The following is a 26,709-nucleotide window of genomic DNA, read 5'->3' on the forward strand; positions in this document are numbered from 1 at the left end:
CAGAGAAAATGTTACTGATTCACAACTGATTTTTTTCAATTTGCTGACTCCATTGGTAGGTTCGATTGGGGCTTTTTGTTGATTTTTTTTTTTTTTTTTTTTTTTTTTTTGGGAATGCTGTAGTTTGGAGAGTATGTTTTGTTGTAATTGTTGGAACCTCTGAGGTAGATGTCAGTTTTATGAATAATGAAGTCTAGATCACTTTGTCAAGAGTATTTGCACATGATTCTATAGTATATCTAGACAGTGCTTAGTATTTCTACATTTATTGCTCTCATGTACAACCACAAACTACAAGACCAAAACCCCCACCCCACCCACTATTGCTAGTGTTCATAATGTCAAACATACCATGGAGGTTTTTTGGGTTGTTTTTTTCATTTGTTTTAAAAGAGTTGAGGGGAAAGAGCAGAACTGCAGATGCATATGCAAGAAATGACAGCACACAGGATATTAGAAAGAGTTTTCAGTCACAGGAAGTTTGTTCTAATAAACTCTTATTCTTCAGTCTGTTTCCTGTACTTGTGACTTCCTTTTCTCACCCCAGCATTGCCTCCACTTCCCTGTTGACACCTGGCACTAGTTCCATGTTTTGTCAGTCCCACTCTTTTTATTGAATTGCCTCTCCTTTTATACTCTCAGCCTCTTTGCCCAGCCAGTCAGACTTCTTCCCCAGCATGCCTCCATGACTAGGCTTCATGTGGATCAAAGCTCTCTGTGTTACCTGGAGACTGGCTTTCTCATATGGGTACCAGTGCTGCCCTTAAGTGTATTGTACCACACACTAGCTCTGCCCAGAAACTTATTCAGCCACTCTGTATGAATGACATGCACGCAGTTTTGTTGGTGTTAGAAACTGGGAAGAATGCAAGAATTTTCAGTATAGACCCTTGGTGCATGTATGAGGTGTTAAGTTCAAGTTTTGAGTTTTTACATACTGAGGTTTCTTTCCCAAGGCTTGTGTCATTGTCAGATCTGGGTGGATTGCTGTGGATATGGTAAAATGAACATCTCTGTAAAAGATCTGCTGTCAGAATTTGAGTTTATAAAGCACAGAACTTTCTGTTGCAGTTTTTTGGCCTCATTCTGTGCAGTTGGACCATCTTAACTGAAAATTTCAAACAATAATCAGTTTAAGCCAGGCAGATTTCAGAGTGGCAAAATTAGAGGCAATCAAAAACAAGGACTAAAGGGAAAGGAATGATATTAGTAGTGTGGTAGAACTATATTACAGGCAACCTGATACGTCAACATTTCCTGCACTACTGTGTGTGTACTCTCTGTACGCTCCCTGCTGTGTACATACAGAACTACCTACAGGACAACATGTATTTAGTACATGTGTATACTGTTGTAAAGATTTCTGGTTCTTTCTGTCACATGTTGTTTGTCAGGCCTTCAAAACTATGAAACTGAAAAAAAACCCCTATGTGAATCTTTAAGCCTGTAGGCATAGATGCACATTGGCATTCTTCTGAAATTTAAATCTTAATATAAGGAACTCGCAGCCCTCAAGTGAGTTATGAGGTAGCTATTGAGTGAGTGGGAATGAGTATCATATTTCACAGAGGCTTATCACTATTCCATTTATACCCCAAGAGATTGAATTTATATGTCTCAAAATTCATTTATTTATTTATAACACTGGGGAGTTTTCCAGTCGTTTGCATGTAAACATATTGCACTTTACAAAGAAAACAGAATAAAAGCAATTGAAATTAAGCAAAAATTAAGACAGTTGAAAGTATTCTTCCTGACATGGTGTACATAATGCATCTATGCTACAAAGGAAGATATAAATAGAAACAGTGTTAGTAAATTAGTATGTGGCAGTGGTATGCTTTGATCTATGTTCAATAGGGAACAAAAATGAAAACCAAGTATTCAATCTTTTATTAAACTTTTACTTTACTTGCAGGGGAAGCAGTGTGAAGGATATTGCATGGAATAAAAAGCACAGAAGTCTTTAAATTTAAAAATGAGAATGTTCAAAAATATGGATGGTTAAATATATGGTGTTGGCTTTTAAGCTTCATAATATAGAGAAAGGCTTTTAAAGTAGTTTTTTTCTATTTTTGACCACTGCAGTTCATATGTATGGATTATTTTTTTTTGCAGTGCCTTTTGTGATCGCTGTCTAACTAGAGGAAGCATTACCTTTATGAAACTTTCACTTTTTTAATAACTACTTTTTATCAAAGCCAACTCTAGTCTTGCCATTGTTACTGTTTGAGTGGTTTTACATGCCTTCTGGATTTCTTTTTTAGACAACTTGTTGTAATTAGAAAGCAATTATTGCTGTAATTGGAAAGAAAAATACATCTGAGAGTTTAATGGAAACACATGACTTCAGTAGTTCTGTTTATAAGAAAAACATAAAGTACTGTGCAGCTCTTATTTACAGTCTCAAGCTTTAGCAATTGGAAATGGGAATTACTGCGCTTCCATGTGAAAACAAAATTCCCAGACTTTTTTCTGAGTTTGTGGATGAAATTTTATTCATAAACCTATGGAGAGATGTTTTGGCCATTTTTTAAAACTTGCAACACACTTGAGTTTATCCCCATCTGACAATTGAGACTCAGAGGTAGTACCTGAAGAGCAGTTTAATAATTCTAACAATGATAAAAGTCACAACTTTGGATCCATATTTTCAAAGTGGTTCCTAGTCTCCCTTGCTACTATACTGTAGTCCCATTGGTTTTTTTGATTTGGTTTAGTTTTTTCCTGTAATGGTGGTGGTGATAGTGGGGAGATGGGAGGAAAGAGATTGTGGAACTACATATGTGTATTCAGTTCTCACAGACAAATGTGAATTTTTGAATGTAATAGATTCTGAGTGCAAATTTAACTTTGCTAACTTCTTAGGAAGTAAATATTAAAAGGTAAAATAGAGAAAAGAACTTTTTGTGTCTGGAGCATCATGATTTTAAAAGTCCTGGTAAAAAGTATCAACCTACTTCCTAGTGAACAGGTAGCACTACAAAAAAAAAAACCCCAAACAAACCAAAACAAAACAAACAACCAAACAAATCCTAAGCAACCCAATATTATTATGTTTTGGCAGGTTTTTGTTTAAGGGCAGACCTGAATTAGCCCTTAGTTTCTTGAGCTGACCCTGACATCTGAAGATTGTCATTTCCTGTCTTGTTGTGGAAGATGTTCGGTGTCGTGTATCTACCTTGTGGATTGACAGAGGCTGTCAATATTATTGACAAAAGTGAAATTGTTAATTAGAAGAATCTCAGCAAAAGAGGAGGAAAGTAAGAAAGCATTATAGCATATTTCAATTAAGTAATAGAATAAAGCCCACACACTGGGTGTAAGCTGACCACAGGCACTGGACTTGAAGATGCTTTTTTTTTTTTTTTTTTTGTAGCAGACAATAGTTAAGTCTGTGCAGTGAGGATTCTCAAGCTGTAAAATGTATGTAAAGATGCTCGAACATTGAGGTATTTTGGGTGTTTGTAGTAAAGAAAAATTACTGTTATTCATATGGCATAGCTATCAAGCATCTTTTAGGCTTATTTCATAACAGTAAGTAAGAATTTAGTTTCTGTGAGTAAAATCCCTAATAAAGGCAAAATGACTCAAAAGGCTTCCAGTTTCTCATCAAACACTAATGATCAGAGAGATCTCAGCAGAGTGATGGGAATAGAAAACAATACATCTACAATTACTTAAACATGATTTACAACATTCTTTTCTTTTATGAGCTGCCAACAACTATTTTATTATAGATATCTTTGAATCTATCGTCTTGTTTTAGGCCTTTCCTAAAGGACTTCTGTTAAAAATCAGTTTGATTAGGTAGACAAGACAGTGTATGTATCTTCAGTAACTTGGTCTGTGTTTTTCATTCACTATGAATCAGCCTACATAGGTAATAATGGTGGCACTGAGTTGTGAAGCTGAGATTCCTATTAGTAGATGTCATTTTGACTGCAAGAGTTTCCTTGCAGCACACATGGGAAGTGCATTCCTTTCAGATATAGATCATTCAGTGGCAGATCAATGGGAGCCTGCTCTAAGGCAGCTTTTTCCAGAAGGGTGACAGAAAGGTACTATTGGAGGATTTGGATGGCTGTCCAAAGTCATTCCAAGTCAGGATGCAGTGGATGTGTGTGTTAAATGACAATCATTTGTCTCCAAGTAAGCTTATCAAAGTAGTCAAACAAAACCTTTTCTTTCTCAGCTTTTTTTCCATTTGCTTTTTCTGGAAAATTAATTAAGAGTAGCGGGGTGGGTGCAGGGGGTGGGAAGGAGGAAAGGAGAGAAATTTCCCACCTTTATTATAGAGCATCATTGTAAGGTCTGACTGGAAACAAGGCCAACATGTGAGAGCTTTAATGTAAAGAACATGGTGGGTTTTAAGCATAAACTTCCAAGACATCAAGTAATGCAATTTTCCTATGTCAAGTTACAGAAATGGTTTGAGAACATTGTGTGTAATGTATTTACAGGATTGTTATATTTATTTCTGTATAGTGGCAGTCTCTTGACCATGTCAATGGTCAAGTTTCCTTTAATGTAGATGCACACCATCTATTTGTATTAATGATGTCTGTGTGTGGAGAAGATGCATCAGATATAGCTAAACCTGAGACATGCTTCACTTGTCCCATGCAGTTTATTAGCAATGTGAGTGATTCTAGCAGATGGTAAGCGATGATGTTGACTGTATGTGAGTTCATTGTATATTTGTCCATTCTGTTTTTCCTAACTGTCTCTTAAGTGTAAGAATAGTGAGCATAATTTACATTCTCACTACACCAAGATGCTAAATTCACAGGATACCTACTGTGCGAGTAAAATGTGATTTAGCTGCTGTACTAGCAATACTTTGTCCTGCACATGCTGCTGTAATAAATAAAAATTTAATGTTTTTAATAGAATTTTAATGGTTCTAAAATTAATTCTGGAAGCAAGGGAGGAAATAATGTATTATTTTTGGATGAAATTGTTGTCATAAATTTTCAGAGTCATATAACCACAGTAAAGCAATGATATAATTTTTCCTCTTCGCAGTGTTAAAAAACCCGATCTGTAAGTTATATAGATTCCCTACTTCTGACAACAAGTGGATGCGGATCCGGGAACAGATGGCTGAGACCACCCTCTCTTTCCATGTTCCTAAAGAACTCATCAGTCTTCACATAAAGGAGGATATGAGAAGGTAAGGAAGAAATAGCAATCGCAAGTACTAAATTTTATTTTTGTGAGTTGGAATAATGTAAGTGATGAGCTAAAAATTATAAATTGTGGTATGAAATAGGCAAAATATAGCTATCTTTTTGGCTGCTAAGAATTTACAGCTGTAGCTGAACAACAGAATTGATTGCTCAGAATTTTTAGGACTCTAGTGACTTGAGTTCTGAGCAATGAACTGTGCTAGAGTGCAGTCATGACTTTAAATGTGTAAGCATCAAGATTTGATTAACAACATAAATATTCTGAAAAGTTCACATTTTATAAAGAAACAACACATGGCAAGGGTGTGAACTACATTGTAGTGTGTTTGGCTTTGTGTCTGGGCAGTGCTAATATTGCAGACAAACATTATGGAAGCAATGAAAAATGACATGTTTGTAGTTAATAAAGAAGCAATGAAAGTATAAATCACATTCCTTTAACTAATAAAAATTAGTTGGCATGAGAAAAGGATAACAAAGCAATGTAAGTTTGAAACCTTTGTTCATATTTGGCCTTGTAACCAGGAGGGAACATCTGAGGATCATTCCAATATGTATGGCCTGGGAAAAAAGAGGATAGGGAGCACAAGTGTCCCAAAATCTTTTGAATGTTCAAATTCCTACTGCAGCAACTAAAATGCCAGCCTGTCCTTGAATACTTGTAAGCTGTCCTGATACAACTGCAGAAAAAAGCAATGTTTTAAGCAATCCAGGGCTTCCCTGAAAGCATACCTTCTTTTCCCGATGATAATGGATGGTGTAGAAGAATATATTGCCTCTTTCCCTATGAAAGTTGCCTCACACATAGGTGGACGTGTGGTCTCCTGGAAGAGTAGCACTGTGAGCCTGTGCTGCAGCCCAAAGCCATCCTCTGCACTTACAGGCAACTCTCTCCATCAGAGGATGTTACATGTGGTTGTTTACAGTGGTGGTTTGTCCTGCAATAGGAGCTTCTTTTTTTTTTTTTTTTTTTATTCACCCCATCTGCTGCTTCTGTGTGATCTGTTTATGCCAATCGAACAGCATGTGGGAGACCAGAATCCTGCTTTTAACAAAGTCAATGGACTGATACGTACTTATGCATGATGATGATGGGTTATAAAAATCATATGAATTGTTATAATACTGTATTTTATTCATTTAATACTGTGTTTAGGCATTTATGGCCTGATCTTGTTTGAGAATACTAATGTGTAAGGTTTTTTTTAGTAAGCAATAAAAATAGATTATGCTGACTTGCACAGTTCATCCACTTCCCAGATTTTCATTTGCCCCATGGGTAAATGCCTTTTAAATGTTAGAGGATTACTTTAACCACTTTTGCTACTACTACACTCTCTCCAAAGGCATAATGCAAGTAATAGCATTTGCTGTTATTTCATGTTATTGCATTCACCTCTTTGGATAAAGTCATAGTAAAGAATCACCATGGTTTGGGTTTTTTTAGTGATTTTTCAACACTCATGAAAATAAAGAAAAGCGTTGAGGAAGAAACAGAAGTAAAAGTTGCTCTGAGATTGAAGCAAGTCATTCTGATTTTCCTGACTGCCAATGTGGTTAGCTGTTCAAGCCCCATAGAAAGTGTGGGTGTGAGGGAAAGAGAGACAAAGTGATTGTAGCAGTCTGAGAGAGAAGGTGAGACCAACCAAGAGGAGCAACAACTTGTGTTAGAATACTAACAGATGGTGGGAATAAGGGCATCTGTGTCACCTAGCATTGTATAAGCATGTAGGTTGGAGCTTCAGCTTTGTATGGGCTTTGCTTTTTTGAAATAATTGCAAAGACATGTGCTCTTGTGGACTCCTTACATTTGTAAATTAATGGTGCTAGGAGAATATTGTTATGTTAGTTCTTGAACTCATACAAAGCTTACACTGTATCATCTTGAGGCTATTATCTTTTGAAGTATCCTTCTCTGCAACTTTTTTCCCCAGTTAGTAGAAAAGAATAAATATTTTTGTCTCAGTGGCCACTTCTTATCATCCTCAACCTGTTTCATTTTATTCCTGTTTTCGTTTCAATCTAGTCAGGTCTGAAGCAATCACCTATAAAAATTATCCAAGTGAAGTGTTAATCTCATTCAGTGTTGTATTTTAAATGGTAATTTAAAGTCCTTTTTCTCATAGCTCTTAAGATTTGTTTATCTCTTGATAAAAATAATGTTCATAGTTAACATTTTCATTTACTGACATGATACTCTGAAATGCATAACCTCTAAGGATGTTTAACGTTTTTCAGTGTGAAATAATGTTTTAAAAGATATTTTATCCTTCAAACCTCCCTGGAAGAAGTTTTAGTAGGAGCTATACGGTCATTTTTATTGTTCTTATATGGGTCATACAATCTGCTTTCTGATTTTATTAAGAAATTATTTCTGTTTCCTCCTTGAGGTTTTCCAAGGTGACCTTTCCCCTGTTTATAATATTTCTTTACACAAATCTTGTCCGGATGTTTTGCATCTATCTAACTAAGTAGTTCTTCGAACCTAATGATTATGAAAAAGACTTCGTAGTTTACAGTAGTTATTCAGAAAGTTGGTTGACCCACATAACCTAAGCTTGTGGTTATAGGTGTAACTTGTGTTGCACTAGATCAGCCCAGCAAGAGAATTAGGAGACTACAATAGAAGCTGCAGTACACACGTCTTTCATATTTGCAACTAAAGATCTCTTGAGTCCCTTGGAACCAAACTCAGCTTTGGCTGAAAGGAAATTCCACCTGCTTACAACTGAATTTGGCCCATGGCATTTGTGGTCACAACCCATGAACAGATTTCAAGGATAAACTGCTGAACTTTCCTTGAACCCTCTCTCCAGAGTACGAAGCACACTCAGGTTTTCTCCTGCATCAGGAATGGCTGTCTGGTCACAACTCCTGTAGCCTTTTCTTGTGCAAGTCTATGCTGTTTGTCTGTTTTCTGATTTCTTGTAACATTACAGAATGAGGACAAAGTTCAGACTGTCTGAAAGATACATGTTTTTCTACTACCTTTTTAATACACAACTTCTAGAGAGAAATGGAGGCCCAGGCAGAGATGCCATGTATTGGGACTAGGCATTGATTTTTCTGGACCTTTGCATGTTATTTTTTATATGACTTATTTTTGAGCAATTACACTGCAAAAACATTGTATTGGTAAGAGGTAATAGTATAAACCAAAGTTATTCTGAGTAAACTTACCATGACTTTTGAAGCTGTTTGAACCAACCATGTTTAGATGGGCACTTTTAATATGCTATCCACTTACGGACTTTTAAAACTTCAAGTAACTACCTAGTCCAAATGTTCAAAGAAGTAATTTTTTCAACTCTTAAAAATATCCCCAAACGTGCCAGTAAAATGTACCTCAAATACATACGTATGCAGTATTTTAGCCCATTGTGCATCAACAAAGTTGTAAAACCTTTCTCTTATTTTCCGTGAGTTAATGCATAGAGGAATACAAGTACATGAGTGTAAGTTGAATTTTTGTAAGTGGCGTTCAGGCAATTGTAGTCCTCAAACATGATTGGTTTAAAACCCGTTAATTTATAAACGAGAGGATACAATACATTGTAATGTATGAACACTACATAACTCTCTGTCCTCTTGATTTTACTGTTCATAATTAATTTTGGAAAAGATGGCCTCTGTGAAACTCTAAGAGGAGTTTTCATATCAGACTTAACGAAGTAAGATTTGCTGGGCTTTATTTTGTTATTGGGTGTTGTAGTGCATTGCAATGGAGTAAAATTACCTGAATTGTTTTCTGAGAGTTACCTCTACACAACATTACCTATTATTCAGCAGTGCTGAAAGCTATAAAATGTTAACTTACATTCTGACTGTCTTGTCAGAGATGGGTTTTTTTTGTTGTTTTCTGCAAAATTCATTTTAAGACTCCAGAAAATCATTCTCTACCAGTCAGCAATGCTTCCCAGAGACTGGTTGCTAAAATTTCCAGATTTTATATTTGTGCACATGCCCCCCTTATTAGAGCTTCCTGTGTTATAGTGAAGGACAATACAAAACCAAAGCAATAATTATAATCTTTTTCTCAAGATTATAATTATTTTAACACACTCAAATTCTGTCATGACAAAAAGCATTTGAATTTTACATTGTTAACTACAGATTTTTGCTCTTACCAGTAGTTATACCAGCACCAAGTTGGGTATAATTTTGTCAGTTCATGTTAGCGGGGGTGCAAAGAATATAAATTAGAGGCATTAAGGCATTAAGGTGGTTAAAAAAACTTTGTACAGTTTTATTATGTTGCTCGTGTCATAAAGATCCTCACTGTTTATTTTGAATGAGGCACTTTGATTAATAAATTGGGGGGAAAAAAGAGAACAGAAACCCACAAAACTGTTTAAATGGTTGAGTAATCATGCACTTAATAATGTGATAAATCTTGCCACATATATGGTGAAAGAGAGAGTGAAGTTATAAACACAAACTATGAGAATAAAATGTTTTCACTTGTATCATAGAGCTGAAGCAACATTGTCTTAAGCTGATTCCAGTGTTTCCTGATGAAACACTAAAATTTAAAAAGCAACCAAACAAAAAAATGCCTAAACCAATTCTATACACCATTGCTAGTTACTAAAGTATAATTTAAGACTGAAGTGTAAATTTCACAGATGCCATTCTGAGTATTACTGAATTTGAGACTCTTTGCAGTCACGTGATGGAGGAGAATTATCCTCTGCTATTAAACACAAATCATAGAATTAACCTCAAATGATCATGCTGTTTGAAGATCTTGAGTCTTTCAGAGATAACCTCAGGTAATAAAATATCCAGGGAAGGGAAAGAGTTTTAAGGCAGGAAGGAAGAAATGGATTTAATTTAGCTTATATATTGTCTGCGCTTTTGGATAATAAAAAGGGATGGTGGTGGATAGAAATGCAAAATGAACTCAAAAACTCCAGCTCTTAGCAACAGTATAAAATATTCTCAAGCCTTTGCAAATCCCAGTCTATTCTCCACATATACGTAGAAGAAACTGGTTTTAAAATATTTGTAATGTGTTTGGCTTGGATTTTTGGGGTGTTTTGTTTGTTGGGCTTTTGTCTTCTTTTTAAACAAATGTTTAAGGCGTGCAGAAGGTAGAAACAACCTACATTTTAGGTTTTAGTTACCTGTCAGGTCAGGCTTACCAGAACCTGAAATAGTTTTGAGAAATGCTGTAAGAAGAGAAAAACGGCACCTGTTTTCAGGAGGATTTAAGTGAAAACTGTTAGACAAGAGAGAAAAATATCTTTTTATTCGTTTTTGTGGTAGCTTCCCCAGACAAGATTAAATCCTCCTTAGTAATTATTTGTCTGGTTTACAAACAATATAGTAAAAAGGCTATGATTCTTTTATTTCCGGTGTGAATGTTATGTTGTTTTGGTGGGTATTGCTTACATATCACAGGATCATAACTTGTGTTAAAGAAAAGTGAAAGTAATTTTATCTGCTTCTATGCTACCAAAAAAAAAAAAAAAAAGATGAAATGGTTATCCATAAACATGTACACTTTAAAGTAAAATGTGTAAGGAAAAATAATTCCTGTGCTTCTTTCTTTAGAAGGAAGCTTCTAAGCTTCCTTTACTTAATGAGTGATTAAGTCATGCCCCAAAGCTTATGGTGTCTATTTACTCCAAAGCTCCCGTTTGATAAATACTCAGAACTTTGTCGCCTTTATGATATTATAAAACTTTTGCAAATATAATCTGCAGAAATGTCTCATCTTGTTTTGAATCCTGCTAAGCAGTTTGCTTCTGATGTTTTCTGAAAGTGGATTTCAGAAGCTAATTCGTTTGATGGAGGCAAAAATTATTTTCTCTTTTCAGTTTTGAATTTGTTGTGTTTGCTTCACTGGGAATTGCATCACTGGATTTTTGAAGCTGAATGAATCAAGAAGTTACTACTTTGTCTTCATATGGTGTTTATGGTTTATATGCTTTTATCATATGTCCTCTTAATTATATTTTCTTTGTATAATTACACTGATCTTTTCAACTTCATCTTTCAATTTGGAAAGATTTGTGCTGTGTCCTTCATGATGCAAATGGCTATTCCTGCTGTTCACTTTTTTGGATCTGATTATTCTCTCTCAGAAAAGTTCTTTGACGGAATGCCTCCTTCTGACTCATCTTGCTCATCTTAATATCTTGCTACTGTGTTTTCTTTATTTTGATTTTTTTGTCACTGACAACAGGTTTTCGCTGTGCTTTCCACAGTGGTCTCTGAACGATGCATACCACTCATTCAAAATACTCCTTACAGAATTCAGTATTTTACATTTTCAGCATTCAATAAGTTTCCTTTAGACTTCTAAGCTGTTCCTATATCCTCATATCTGAAGTGATGAGAAAGAGTCTTTTTCTGTTACTATGGTCACTAGAGTGCATGGCACAAAGCAGAAACTGTTTAAGTAGAAATTATTAACCTGAATAACACAGGAAATTCTTTGTGCCTCTTTCAAGTACTTTTAGTAATTTACTGTAATCATGTACCTAAGGTGTTCTTAAAAATAAATAAAAAATTAAAAGCAAGAGTTGATAAATCAAAAGACTGAATATTAATCTGACCCTTGGGTGCTCAACCATCGTTTAATAATGGGATTCATCGAACATTTTCTTGGAGCAGAAAAATTGCATGTCGTACTTCGAGTCTAATGGCAACAGTATTTAACTGCTAGTAATGTACCCAGTCATGTGGTGTTTACGGATCTCTGGTTGTTCATAAAGAAAAGCACAGATAGTTCCTTCCAGGCAGAGATCCTCCTAAACTATCCTGCATATCAGTGTAACAGCTTGCACAGTGACTGTAGTTTCCATCGGCCGGGGAAGGCTGGGTAGAGCTCAAGTCCTCTAAAGGGCAAAGTGCCCAACAATGATAGCTGTGTAAATCAGTAAGTCATTCCGAGTAAAAGTAGTTGTTGTTTTTTAAGTAGGAGCCTGAAATGAAGGTTCATGACATTTCTAATAGTGCTATGGGTTCCTGAGGAGTCTCATATCTTATTCTTAGAATTTTGCATCTCTTTAAAATTGTGTTGTGCGAGCACCAATGATCATTAATCCTTACCCTAACAATCAGCATGGTATATAGTGCTTTCAGCAGATCAGTATCCAATATTGAATTTTCCTGCCATAATGGCAAGAAAGAGTTTTGAAGAAAAGATAACAGGTAGATTTTAGATTTTTTAATGGGGAGATGCTTCCAGCCGTAATGGGAATTGCTTAGTGAAAGCTGGTGTAATTAGTGCACTAAAGGAAAGAATGGATGTGAAAACCAGAAAGTACCTGAGAAAGTCTTAAAAATAAGCCTATTAGCTAATATTTAAAGTGGAGAAGGAGGGGTGGGACAGACTGTTTACATATGCATTCTGATTAGATACAGATGTGGAAAGATTTTTTTCAAAGCCACCAAGGAAGATACTGAAGTAATCAAGGCAGGACACAATGAAAGTTGAGACTCGCTCCTGGGTGGGAGTTTCCCATTGTGCATTGACAGAAAAGACTATCCAGGCGACAGTTTGAGGAGCTGAACAGCAAGATGTAGAGAAAGCTTGGATTTGATTCTGTAAGACGAGTTGAAGTTGATACTGAGCACAGGATCTGTCGTGGTGATGAGTGCAATTACCTGGAAAAGATGTTGAGAGGGGATTTGGAGTAGGGGAGCAAGATGATAAATAGCTCTATTTTAACAGTATTGCATTTACTCTGAGTTTACTGCTCCGTTGACAAGCTATTCAAAATTCCATGGTGACATTGAAAAGGTGAATCAGTAACTGATTTGCCCTCTGTAGAACCAATATATATTATAAATACTAATTTTCTTTTGTAGCACAATTGTTGTTTGACACAATTACTGGTTGAAGTGTGTTTTTAAAGTTATTCAGTGAAATACATTCTGGTATAGGTATTATAGTATTAAAACTAATTAAAGATTTATTTTTTTTTTTAAGACTGTTGCTGTCGTTATTTGTATGAACTATAAACCTCCAAATCTGAAAAATAATATGCTTCTTCAATCTGTTTGTTTACTTTTGGGAGAGACCTTTCACGATAATAGTAATAAAGCTTGGTACTATGGAATATTGTTGATGGAGATAGGAAAGATAATTCTTTTTCAGCTATAACTCAGAGCTGTACTGAGTCAACAGCAGTGACAGTCAGAAATCACAAGACGCAGATAGTATCTAAATCCTATGTCTCATGTAATTGCATTTGAAACAAAGATATAAAATGTGCAAGAAGGCTATTTTTTGCAGAAATAGTATCTATACTCTATAATCTATACTGTTATCTCATGGTTTGATTTTACTGTATTTTTAAATGAAAATGAGTTTAGAAAAGGTAGTATTTCAAGTTTCTGTGCTATATATGCTCTAGATTACTATAAACCTGCATACTTACTTTATTCAAATATTGCAAGTAAGATGTGTCTTTTTGTGACACCCTAGTGGCTGTATTTTGGCTTCAGTGATGCATATGTGTTTCTGAGAAGAAATAGATACAAGTCTGGTTGACAATGGTAAATGCAGGATTTGACATTCCTTGAAACCATGTTAAAGTTAATGTGGTGGGATTTGAGCTCTCCTGTCCTGTTGCTGTTGGTGTCAATGGAGGTAACTCATAGTCAGCCAGTTAAACCAGTTTTGGGTTTTGATTGGATATTTTAGTCTGAGATAAGGGATTTCTAATGCTGTTGCTTGAGTTGAGCATGGGACCAACAGCTCCAGGAGTGGGCTTAGATAGAGGCAGAGGAGCAGAGCCCCCGTAGTGGTTTTTCTGTGGGATAGAGGGCTCTGAATGTGGCATATTGATGTGCTGCCCCCACCTCTCACTGTGTAGCATTTCTCCAATTTCTGCAGAATACTACGTTCCCGTATAGGAGAAGCAGTAAAGTTCTGGAGCTCAGCCAGGTCCAAACATTGTTCCTAAACATATTGAATGAGACAACATAAATATTAAGGGCCAAAATTTCTTTACTGCAAATAAACAGAATTGTATACCCTGCCAAATCTTACAAGCTTTTCTTAGGAGGAAGCCTTGAGATTTTTATTTAATGGGGTGTCTCCTTTTAAGATGCTAAAAAGTTGCAAGGGAAATGGTGATTGAAAATGGTGGGTTTGTCCTCTTTCTGCTGCTGATTCTTATGCTACAGCATTGCTAGTTTGTATCGATGCAGGAAAGTTGAACTGTCCCATCTGTTTCTGTTCTTCAGGTTGAATGAAATGGAAAAATCATACATCATTAATAAACTCCAAACGAGTTCACATGTTGTAATCTTTGTTTCTATTTTGGTACTTCAGGGGCATGTATAAACAAAATGCCTTAATTCCTCTTCCGGTGCAATCTGTTCGATTTTGGTTGTCATATTAACCAGGAACAGAATTATGCCTGTATAGATTATTCTAATACAGTCTACTCTAATGCAAAGCTAATATGGGGAAAACACTCATGTATCCATGTGGCTTTTCTGTTTAAGAAATAATTTTAAGACTTTGTGCCTAGTGGTCAGAACTGTTGCAGTAAGTGTAGCTCTGTGTTCCTGTGCTTCAGTCTCATTGGTCTCTTTGTCCCCTGCTTTCTGCACCCCCTCCCTCTTTTTCCTTTTTCTTCAGTAGTTTTCCCATATGCAAGAGCTGTCCCCTAGAAGTCTTTTTTGAGACTTCCAAGAATTGCAGTGAAACAGTCTGCATGATACTTTGAGGAAAATGAGGGAACATTGGGTTCCACATTAACATGAGGAAAAAGATTTTCACTGTGAGGGTGGCAGAGCACTGGAACAGGCTGCCCGGAGGGGTTGTGGAGTCTCCTTCTCTGGAGACATTCAAAACCCACCTGGACGCGTTCCTGTGTGATCTACTCTAGGTGGTCCTGCTCTGGCAGGAGGAGTTGGACTAGATGATCTTTCGAGGTCCCTTCCAGCTCCTAACATCCTGTGATTCTGTGAAAACTAGTTGGTCGTGTTGCACATGTTGTCTCTTGAACAATTCTAAGTGTCGGAAGACTTACAATTTTCAGTTTCGTTAAAAGCAGGTCCCCCAAAGTGCCTCTGGGGTAGATAAAGGACAAATTTGCTTTGCAAGCAGGGAAAACAAACAGAAAGCCCAGTGTACTGTAACTATGCTTGTTTGTGTAGGAAATTAAAGTGATCTCTGTTTCGCTCAGGTCAGCTCTCAAGAGTGTACAGGAAAACTGATAATTTGCTAGAGGATTTCCTTTTGGATTTTCAGTGACATGTTTGGTTACCATAACACTGCTGTTTTGACCTGATGAACACAGCTGTAAGGCTGAAGATTAAGTTTTAGGGGACTGGTGGGGTTATTTTGGTTTGTGTGCTTTGTTTTGTTTTGAACACTAAAGAAATGTGTTTAGGACTGGTGTGTTGGTTAAACTGACTTGTGTAGAGACGCTGCTAGAGCTATGTTTATGGTGTGTGTAAAAGTATCCAAAGTGTAGAGTATCAAAACAGCCATGCTGCAAGCATTGGAAAAGGAGCAAACTGTATTCTTTACAATGATGTTTAATATTTCTTCAGAAAAAGTTATTTGCTGTGAACACAGCTCTCTGGACCCTGGAAGCTTTCTTACCTCCAGGGAAGAAGTAATATTTCAGTTTGCAGGCCATTGCATTTGTACCAGATGAGTTTTGAATAGAAATTACTGTATTATTCACCAATTTGACGTTCTTTAATTTGTGTCTGAATAACAGAGCTGAAACCAGCAGATTTTACAAGCGTCATGAAAACAGATTTTATTTCAATTAGGTAGTGCTTTTGATGGTTTTTAATAAACTAGGTTTGGATTAATTTGGATGAATGTTAATGGATTAATGAGTTAATGCCTTCTCTTTTTGCATTTTGATACAGGAATCAGGAACTTAAAGACTTGGGAGAACTCGCTCCTCACTGGGACAATATGCGCAAAAGTGTTATTGCTCACTGTGAACAGATGTTGAGCATGTATCAGGATACACTTGCAGAGCTTGGGAAGCACACAGGTATGAAAGTAGCTTCTCCTCTTCTGGAGCAGTTACGAAGTAACTAGTTTGATTGTTATTAAATAGTGGCATATTTAGCAGAAATAAAACGTAAAAATGAGATCTTTGTAATCATTTTGTTTCTGAGATACTCACAGGTGTGCCATTTTTTCATCTAAATTTTTTCATGCATTCCATCAGTTTTTCACAGTTAACATGGTACATGGTTGCACAGCAGCAAAAAAAAAAATTGGAGAGGTGGGTGTGTGTATTTTAATTGCACGTTCCCTTGAATATACTGCTCTGCTAGTACTGAATGCCATCTTCTACTTGAAACGAGCCTTAGAGGTAGTTTTGTCAGTTTTTCTTGAAACCTAACTTATGTTTAACAGTCTACAGGGTAACTAAAATCTAGCTATGCTTTGAGCATCCTTAGTGTAATAGTTGTCCTTGCTCACATTGTGCCAGAAAAGCACAGAATTAGTATGGGATGGGCAGTCTGTCCTCAGTCCAGAAACAGCAGTATGTGTGGTCTTGCTTTTTTTCATGTGGAGACAGTGGTCTTGTATTCTGATGGGCACTGGGTGCTTGTTCAGTTAATATCTGCTAGAGTCCTGTGGTCAGGGACTGCAAAGAATGTGGAATGCGTGCCAGTGGAATAAGACCGCATCACTGACAAATGTGCAGAAAACGTAGCTGGTCTTTTCCTGCTGTAGTAATTCTTACTCATAAGAACAACAAGAAAAGACTGCAGAATAAATTATTTCTTCTTTTGAATTTCTTTTCTTTTGATTGTTCACAAATCATTCAAGGAAGTTATGATAATTCTTCTCTATTTTGTGAGACTACTGGAATGATTTCCTGAATAATACTATATTTTGAGCAAAGATTTCTGTCTGTTTATAGCATGCCTTTCTGCCTCTTCCTGCTGGTGCAACTCCCTGGTTTTTGAGATGTTCTGGAAGGAAATGGGCACATTTGTTCTGAATTACTACAAAGGCCTTGTTGTTGCTGCTTTCTTGCTGGTGTCAGATTTCTAAAGCCGGTCCTCACAATCACCATCTCAAATATGTGCTTTTGAAGACTGTTCTATCGTTAGTGCTTGCATATGCTGTTTCACTCCATATTCTCATCCTTAGATGTTCCCACTGTGGCCTTACTCCCCCAGTTGTGTGTGTAGGCATAGCAGTGCGTGTCAGAGGCAAACACTGTGCATTGTTACGTACCATAAGTTTGCAACCTAGAATATTTCTTTAAAAAGAGATACAGTATGGTTATGAATATTTGTAAAATTAGAGGTGTAAGTGATGTATTTTGAAATATCTGGTATATATTTATGGAGATTTTGCAGTATTTTTTTAATTAAATTTTCTAACTTTCTACATAGACCAAACAAAACTTATTTTGTGTGTAGTGAGAAATGGAGCAATCAGGTTTTAGTTCAATATAGAACTAAAATGCACAGCAACATAATTTCTTCTTTTAGAGAACTAGGCGCATTTAGTTGTTATAATGAAACTGCTGCATTTAGTAGGTGAGACACAAATCTTTCCCTTCCAAAACAGGCATTAAACCTGTATTTTTATCCTTTAGCCATCATCTTCTAATACAGGACTGAGCATGGTACTTCTCGTTCTAGATTGCTTGGTCACAGGAAGAGGGAAATCCTGATTTAGTGTATGAACAAAAAACAGTCTCTAACTGAAATAAGTATTTTGGGACCAGTTGATTACCCGCTTAAAAGTGTAGAGGGAAAAAACTCATCTGTTACACTAAATGTTGTATAATAATAATTTGCATTTTGGTTACAAAAGTGTAATTTCTTGTATTTATGATTGTTTACTATCATCAGGATGTTTCATTTCTGATTTTGGCAGACTGCTATCTGATCTAGCATGATCTGTGTTTTAACTAATATATATATTATTTTTTTTAATGCTTTGCTAATTACATTTTGAAAACACTCCATAAAGTATCATATGCAAGGCAATAAATACAGATTATGAAAGAATCAATGTAGTAATTGCAACTTGCAGGAGAAGATTGAAATGTCCTTTTGAGACTTAAAAAAAGAAATAGACTATGTAATCTATTAAGCATGAATCCTGCAAGGCATGTACTGTGCCAAGTGAATTTAAAAACGGTTGTTGAAGTTAAATTACCTGTCTTAACTGTGGTTTGAGAGAACTGCAGTGGACCAGGGAACCTGAGGTTGAGGACAAAACATGTAAAAAAGAGTAGGAACACTTCTCCCAAACCAAAGCAACCTAATAATTGTGATGAAGATGAGAAACAATGAGGAGGTGTAATTTGGAGGCCAACACTCAGGTACATACGTAAACGTTTCTTCAACAACCCTTTCTGCCCCCCCCCCCCCTTATAATACAATGTTGGTAAAATACTTGTTTATACTTAGAAAACCACTGATTTTGCATCTTATGTGAAAAGTTACTTTGACATCAGAAACTTACTGTGATCAGTGGGGTGCATGAATATTCTGAAGCCAAATAATAGCCCCGTCCTTCTAATGAAGATAATATATACTTTTAAGCCTTCACTATAGTATTTTTATTCTTATTAAATCACAATTAAATTAGACGATAAATCCTCTGAGTATTGAGTGTCCCTTTAAAATTGTTTCATAGAGGTTTAAAATCTTTCAATTATAAATACAAAGCAGGGGATGTACAGTGTATAGATGTGGAGTGTTAGGCTAAAACCTCAAATCTGCATTTTGATCCTGTAGGCAATGTAGGATTTTCTGCCTAGATCATTTGCAACAAGTAATAGTAATTCTCTGTGAAACAGAGATTGATCTCCCTGCATAGTTTTCAGAAGTTTGTCCCTACTGCTATTTTTCAAAGGAATAGGGTGGATGTGGATAAAATTCATTGCATGTTTTAAGATCTCCCAGTGGTTCTTCAATTCGTGATGGTTCTTTTCTATAAACAATTCACATTATAACTTCAAAAAACAAGATTATAGTATTTGATAAGAAAAGCAAGACAGACATATATTTGACTTCATACTGTAGTTGCACAAGTGTTTCTGCTCCTTGACACTCTTACTCCTCCGCAAAAGCAGGGTTAATGTTAATGTGTTCAGCATTTTTGCTTTGTTACTCATGGAACATTTGCTTTCCTTTAACAAGAGGGGTTTTATATGTATCTTCTCTGAAGGACAGTTCTGAAGCACCATCTACTTACTTCGTGTAAGTCATCTAGGTGCACATATTCCTGATCTCCTCTTGTATCAGTGCTATGGAAGACTGTTCCCTCCTAAGCAGCGTGCAAGGAGGAGATGGCATCTGCAAGTAAATTTTTTTTCATAAATATTCCCACATTAATCCTATACAATGACGTGTTGGGTTTTCTGAGAGATATCTACTTCACGCTCAATTGAGCTATTTCTGGAATTTAATGGAGAAGGCTGTTGTTAGTAGACCACTTAATTTTTTTAAAAAAATTGAGAGATTGCAGTGAAAGGAACACTGTATTAGTGTTAGACAGCAAATTTGGTTTAGTAGCCTATTTACTGAAATTGTAGGTTTAAGGAAGTTAAGACTATTTCAAATTTGAGTTCTGGCAAACACTTTTATCTTTCAAAAACGGGGGAGAATTTTAGAGAATGTCAAGTGTTTTTGTTTCAAGGAAGCATAATAACAGCGATCTAAAAGGGTTAGGTAACATCAAAACAAATCATTTCAGGTTAATCTAAACCACAGATTTGGTGATCTTGGGAGGGAGTAGAACTTTGAAACTTTTTAGTTTGACTTGAAATGATTTTTTTTTTTCCCTCCGAATTTTTTTTTTCCCATTTCAGTCCTTAAACTGAAAAATCTATTATTCAACGAGCCCTAGAAGGAGAAGAAAAGACAATTGAGGTTAAGGCAGTTGAATGTTGCTCTGGAGAATTGTACACTATCCTTGCCTCTGTCACAAAGTTCCTACGTGATGCTAGGCAAATCAGACTTCAGAAGTGGTTAGTGTGTGTTCTTTTTTGGAAGCCTGGCAAGAAGTACTTGTGGGAGTAATTCATCTCAGTGGGAGCCATGCTTCCAAAATGGAATGTGATGTTGCATTATAACAATGCTCTACAGAATGAAGTCCTCCATAGTGCATATTGATGCATTGTTTCTTAAATGCTTTGACCTTAAGTTATTCTCTGCCATTAGAATGGATAAAATTATAACCCTTTTACTCAGCCAGTTAGAATTATTCTATAAGTATTTGTAAAGCCCTCAGAAACTATAGTGATGCATGCAGTAGACAGGTTTGAGGAAATTAATGATCCCATCTTTGTGGGAGACTTGAGGAATATATTTGAATCCAGATACTGAAGTGAAAGTTGGCAACAAAATATTGAATCACTGCTTGTAAAGTGAGCAGCAAAGACCCTAAACATTCAATGAGCTGTAAAAAGCTAGTATGTGATATGTCATTGAAGTTTGTTTCACAGTTCTTGTCAGGTGGATGTCAGATGAAGGTTGCATCTCTATTCTGGTATTTCCTGACTTTGAAGAGTTTAATCCAGTAATAACATCAACTATTTTAATAGAGGGAATGTAGTTTTCTTGGTCCTTAAATACAACTTGCCAAGTTATTTAAAAACAAACCAATCACACTGAAAACTAGTTTTATCATAGGGATGATACTCACAAACATAGGTTGAGGTGTTCATTCCACTGCATGAAATGGATCTCTCATACCTGAGTAAACAGAATAACTGATAGGAGTGGGTAGTTGTTATCCCATAAGTTTCTGGCACTGTATGGCAAGGGATTCTTGCTTCATAGTTCTTCCCTGAAGACAGGAATAATAAGACTCAGCAATGCTGCATGTGTTCTACTCCAGCTCAGGACAGAAGTGTACTCCAGGGAGAGCAGACTCTTCCCATCTTCTCCCTCCTACTCTTGTTTTGCCTGTCCCTTTTAATCTGCTGACACCTTATTCTCCTCTTAGTCAGCCAGTGTTCCCTTGTCTCAGATCCAGTTATCATTTGTTAAGCTTTGATCTTGGTCTTAGCTGAATTCTCAAATAATCTGCCATCTGTTTTCTTTCCTAAAGATTTACAATCTCCTCACCTACGCTATACCCATTTCTTGTCTGATATAGTTGAGTTCCCTTCACTGCTCACATAATTTTGTCTTTCTGCGCTTTCCAGCTGCAGATTTCCCTCTGCTATTCCTCATCATCAATGACTCCTGGTTTCAGCCTGCATTCCCACGTTTCATATCAAATCTGAATCTTTGATTCCTGTCAATTGCTTTTCTTGCTACCTTTCCTCTTAATCTTTGTTGGATTATTATTTTAAGTTACTAAACTTAAGTAGCAGCCTACACAGGCTTGGCTGGTCTGGAGCATCACTGGTGCCCTCAGGCAATGTAATTTGTACTAGGAGGCTCAATGCTTAGTCCTGTTGGAATCTATGGCAGTTTTGTCTAGCAAATCTTCATTAAGTCAAAAAAGAAGCATTTCAAGTATTTCCTTTATTTATTTATTTATTGCAAGATAAGGTTGAGCCTTTCCAAAGACTTTTTTTTATTGTTGTTTAAATCAAAGGAATTTTAGTCCAAGTGATTAATAGTTCACAAAATAACAGGGTGCTGAAAAAATGGTCTAAGTAAATGTTCAGCTGCCTGAGTGAGCAGATAAGACCACCTCTCTTTCCTAATCTACACCCTTTTATTTTATGTATATGCTGTATCAAGTATCACCAGGTAAATTACATTTTCATTCTATCAGCCTTTAATTATAATCCTTTATACCACCATAGAGTTACTCATAATCTCATACTTTTGAAGTGTACAACCAGATTTTATTTTTTTTCCAGAGCATTGTGCTTCTTGTGATTCTGGCTTTTTAGAAAGATAACTAACTTATAGCTCATCTTAGGCTAGTTTATGTTTCTGTATTTGAACTTTCTAGGAAGAATGCATAGCCTAGTCAGTGTAATGCTTTTGTTTGAAGAAAAAAATGTTTCGTGAAAATGTAGTAGCATCATAGCTCTGTACCCCTATGTTTTTAGCACAAAATAAACATAATGCACATTAACTGGGATATTGTTTCCAGCAGGCTGCAAACTGATTTCAGACAGCAGGAAAAAATGTCTATACCTAGAATAAAAAAATTAGATTGTTCTGTGGATTAAAAGCTGTTTTGTTGCTTCCAATATGGATACATGCTGAGACTGGGTTAGTGAACCATTCTTCTCCTAATATACAATTACACATTAAAAGTAAATTAAAGAAGACTCCTAACATACAAGTATTGTCCTCGCATTAAAAAGAAGACACAACATCTGCTGGGTGCTTAAGATAATGATTCTTTAAACTTTTGATTTTCAGGTTCTTCCTTCAAATCAAGCTGTAGCAAAGGAGAAAAAACTTTAGAATTCATCCCAATAAATCTTCATCTGCAAAGAATGCACGTGCATAGTCCTCGATTGAAAGGTAAAGTATATTCTGCAAAGAAATTCCCTAAGTATAACAGAGTATGCTTTGAAATACAATTAAACTTGCAACTGAGAGGTGCGGTTTCCATTTTAGCCCTTTTGAAGGTGTAAATGTCTTAATTTATATATCCAGTTTCAGGATGAACATTAGGTTGATGCACTTTCAGATGAAACGTTAAAACCACAAAGAACTGAAAGGTATGCTGTTTAGAGAGATGAATCTTGGTAATTTTGAATTTTTCACTTAATGGTAGGGTACTGCCTACAGTCTTGTTAAACTTTGTAGATGGGACAGATAAAGAGCATGGAAAGTAATAGTATTGAATTGATTTTTCTTTTTTTTTTTTTTTTTAATAAACTTATGTGCAATTTGGGCTTATGTGGATTTGGATGAATGCTGAGGGGAAAAGAATATCACAAGAAATACAGTGACTTTTAAAGAAAATTCCGAGATACGTATAATTTTGCATGTGTTTTGCCAGTCAGTGAAGTTTGTACAATATTAACTTGTTTGTAAGATTCATGCTGTATGGCTCGATACAAAAGGTTTCTTGTATGATTAGATTGTTGCTTGTTTTTTTGGTTTGATAGTTGTTTTGGTTTTTTAATAAAATCAAAATCAAGCTTCCAAATTTCTTACTTTAAGCCTGTACAGCACTACAGATTAAGTATTTAATTTTTCAGTTTGCTTAATGAGTTCTAGAAACTTTGTGTGGTTATTTCCTGCCTTTGTTTTGTGTATGTATCTGGAACCTGCCTGTCTTCCTGAAGGGTTTGATTTCATTCTCTCAGGCCTGTACATCTGCTTCTAAAACCAAAGCTTTCAGTTTTGGGTGGTGTTTGGAATATTTCTAGAGCAACTGAGTATGTACTGTCCATAGAGGACCATGCTTAAGTAAATCATGACATCAAAGAAGTGGTCCGCTTGCCTGTCTTTCACATTTCTCTACAAATTCTGAAACCTGCACCCAGGCATGCTGCTGCTGAGGTTGACCAGAAGTACCAAGTCTGTGCTGAAACAAGAATCAGGTCCAAAGTTAAAGATGTGCAAGGGATTTCTCTGCCTCATCTTCTGAAGCCACAAGTTTTGGATACTGACTGCAGATCTTGGAAAACTAAGGAGTGGTTAACTAAATTTCTTTAAGCATGTTGTTTGTTTGTTTGTTTGTTTTTTAATATATTCCAGGGGTATTGTGCTCATTTTGTCTGTATGACACTTCAAACAAATAAGTAAATGCAGAATATATGTTTACTGAAATGTATTGGTAACCTATTTGTGGTTAAAAATCTTCTGTTGAAGCAGTGCAGAACTAATACTGTCATAAGTCATACTGACACACTGCACAGTGTTTACTAAGATTCACGTCCTTCTAGGGCATCGGCTTAATTTTTTATTGTGATCCATTATGTCAGTGTAGTGTAAAAGCCAGTCTTACCTGCTTGTTTCTAAGGTGGGTTGTGGTTTTTTCCCCCACTGTGCTACCAGAGACAGCGACAGAGCACAATACACTTCCTCCCAGAGGCTGCTGGGATGAACTCTCCAGCGTAGGTGATGCAAGCTGCTCAGTTCCATTAAGGACAGTATTACTTCTAAAATTAATATATTCTATTTCTAAGGAAGCCTTAATGAGCCCAGCACTGCTTGTGCCTAAATCAGCTTATTCAGTGCTACCCTGTGCCACGTAAGCATTTGCTTAGTGCTAAGTGAAAGTATCTCACTGGTTATGCTGAAAATACAGTGAACTTCTAATACCTTCTGGAAAGGGGGATCATTTTCTGTACTGTCGTCTGTGATTCTGTTTAATACAGAATTCTGCTGCTACTGCTTGCATATAATTTTAGCAGCATCCTTTACAGATAAAAGATTATATTGATACATACATATAAGCAAATCATAGTGCAGTGAATAATTTATTGATAAATTGAGATTTATTAAATTTGCTGTCACTGCAGAAACATGGAAATTACACTCTGTAATGGTGCCCCCAAACGTTTTAACAAGATGAGGACTTAGAGTGACAGAATATGACAGCACAAATTTTAATTTAGCTTATGTTTTGGAGTTAATTAATTAACTCAAAAGCATTTTTAGATTTGCAATGAACGACAGGTGGCCAGAACCTTGATTTTATATCTTTTCCTTGAAACTTCTCTGGGAACCAGGCATTGTATGTTTATTTGCTAAATAAAAAAAGTGGAATGAAATATCTCAGTTACATAATCACCCACAATTTTTACACTACTTGACTTTTGTTTTGTTTTTCATTAATTTTCTCCTTTCTTCTCCAAAACCGCTTTCCTTGTGGCATATGGTTAATCCATAATTGAAAAGGGTACAGAAAGAGATAAATGTTAGAATCCTCTTCTAAATTTAGAACTGTTTAAATTATCAAACTCTCCCTTTTTTCTTTAGCTAATGTTCACTCCACTGACATGAGAATTAGATAACACTGTTCTTGTTACATTCAAGTTTAGAGATTGCAAAATGTTAATAAAGAAGAGAACTTACGCTAAAATCAGGGAATTTCTGCTTAGACGTACTTTTGGAAGACTGACACCATAGTTACGGGGAGTTCTTTTTATTTCTCTGTATACAAAATGGGTTCCTCAATATGTTTAGAATATTTTGATAGCACTATAGTACAAATATAATGAAAAGTAATTGAAGATTGTTATTACATTTGCCTTTGGTTGGATAAATAATTTCCATATCTATTACACAGCCACTGTCCCATCAGTTCACTGAAATAAGTTTCATTTTATGAGCACTAAAGAGCTGTGCCTTGTATTAGATATGCACAGTTGGAACAGTTCGTAGCAATTGCTAGTCATTTTGGAGTAAGCACCAGTGACATCAGGTTAGTCTTTCTCATCTGGTGCTTTGCTTGGCATATGTCAAAGGGCACTTGGAATGTAACCACACATTCAAAGAGGTGGTAATTAAACAAGCTGATGAGCCATAGAGCTGTTTAACCCTTACACAGTCAGATGTCTTAATTTTGGGAATGCGAGATAGGTTGTAGTCTCATCTATCATGTGCATGCACAGGGATATGTGCTTTTTTGTTCCACATCTTCAGTAACAGGTTAACCAAACTTTGATTTGGGTTGTTATTGGGTACTGACATCGAATAGAAAATACCTGTGTGTTTAAACTTCCAGTAGGAACAGCTTTGAGAAAAATACTGTTTCATTGTGGGATAACTGTATCCCTATCCATTACACACCATATTTTGTTCTGTTCATCATACTATAGAAGTTAAAATTATAAATTGCATAGCTTTGCTTTTGTCCCTGTTTATACATTAAGTGTGGTTGTTTTAAACAAATTCAGTGGACTGAAGAGATTTTTCTTTTGCTTCTGGCCAGTGTGTGACACTGCCTTCTGTGAAGGCAAGCAGGTTGCTTCAATTTTGAGATTGAGCTGTGCTTGACATAAAATCCCTCGGCTTTTTTAATTGGTCTGATAAAGCTTAGGTTTATAGAACTTCTACTGTGTTGTTGTGGTTGTCACCATGTTGCAAAAGCTCTGTGCAGGTAGTTTGTATTTCTTCATGGTGGAGGAATTGTTGGGTTTTGGTGAGTGTGTAACTGGTGTCAGTGTTTCACTTGTATGTGTAGGAGGTGAGCGTATCTTTGAGTCCAAACAATTTGTATGAAATGGTGATTCATTTAAAGGTCAATTTCCTTGCACTCTTAATCTTTTGAATTTTCTTCCTTCTGAAGTAAGTGTTTGAAGAAGGGCTGAGGGTTTTTGTAAGTGTCTGTTAATTTGGGGGAAGCATGCTGACGATATGATACTGCTGCGTTTTAAGTTTTGTCTCCACTGTAAAGACTTGTCAGCAGTAGTGTGTTCTTGAAGTGGATGATAGTTGTGAGTTACTGGAGCATTCCTATACCAGTGCACTCATGCTGACACTGCATGTCCTTCACAAGGAGGTGCGTTGATGTGCAAGTGGAGCACATAACAAGGCATTCCTCTTGAGTCTTGCAACAGTTTGCAGTGTACTGTGCTGTGGGAAGTGGGAGTGAGACTGCCTCATGCCCATCATCAGGGTTGTAGACATTTTCTACTTCTTTGCAATCCTCACTCTCCCATGT

At 36.2% G+C, this 26,709-nt stretch overlaps 1 protein-coding gene across 8 annotated transcripts in view; it reads left to right on the plus strand.

Moving 5' to 3' along the window:
- INPP4B (inositol polyphosphate-4-phosphatase type II B) overlaps positions 1-26,709 on the plus strand; it is a 198,709-nt gene that overhangs the window by 87,254 nt on the left and 84,746 nt on the right. For all 8 annotated transcript variants that reach the window (XM_086464572.1, XM_086464571.1, XM_086464570.1 and 5 more), the window contains 3 exons: positions 5,029-5,176; positions 16,047-16,177; positions 22,503-22,607. In XM_086464572.1, coding sequence (XP_086320698.1) covers positions 5,029-5,176; positions 16,047-16,177; positions 22,503-22,607 — 384 coding nt within the window. The remainder of the gene's footprint in view (positions 1-5,028; positions 5,177-16,046; positions 16,178-22,502; positions 22,608-26,709) is intronic.

The sequence above is a fragment of the Leptosomus discolor genome, chromosome 4 (genome assembly GCF_034619465.1).
Source record: "Leptosomus discolor isolate bLepDis1 chromosome 4, bLepDis1.hap2, whole genome shotgun sequence".
Lineage (NCBI taxonomy): Eukaryota > Metazoa > Chordata > Aves > Leptosomiformes > Leptosomidae > Leptosomus > Leptosomus discolor.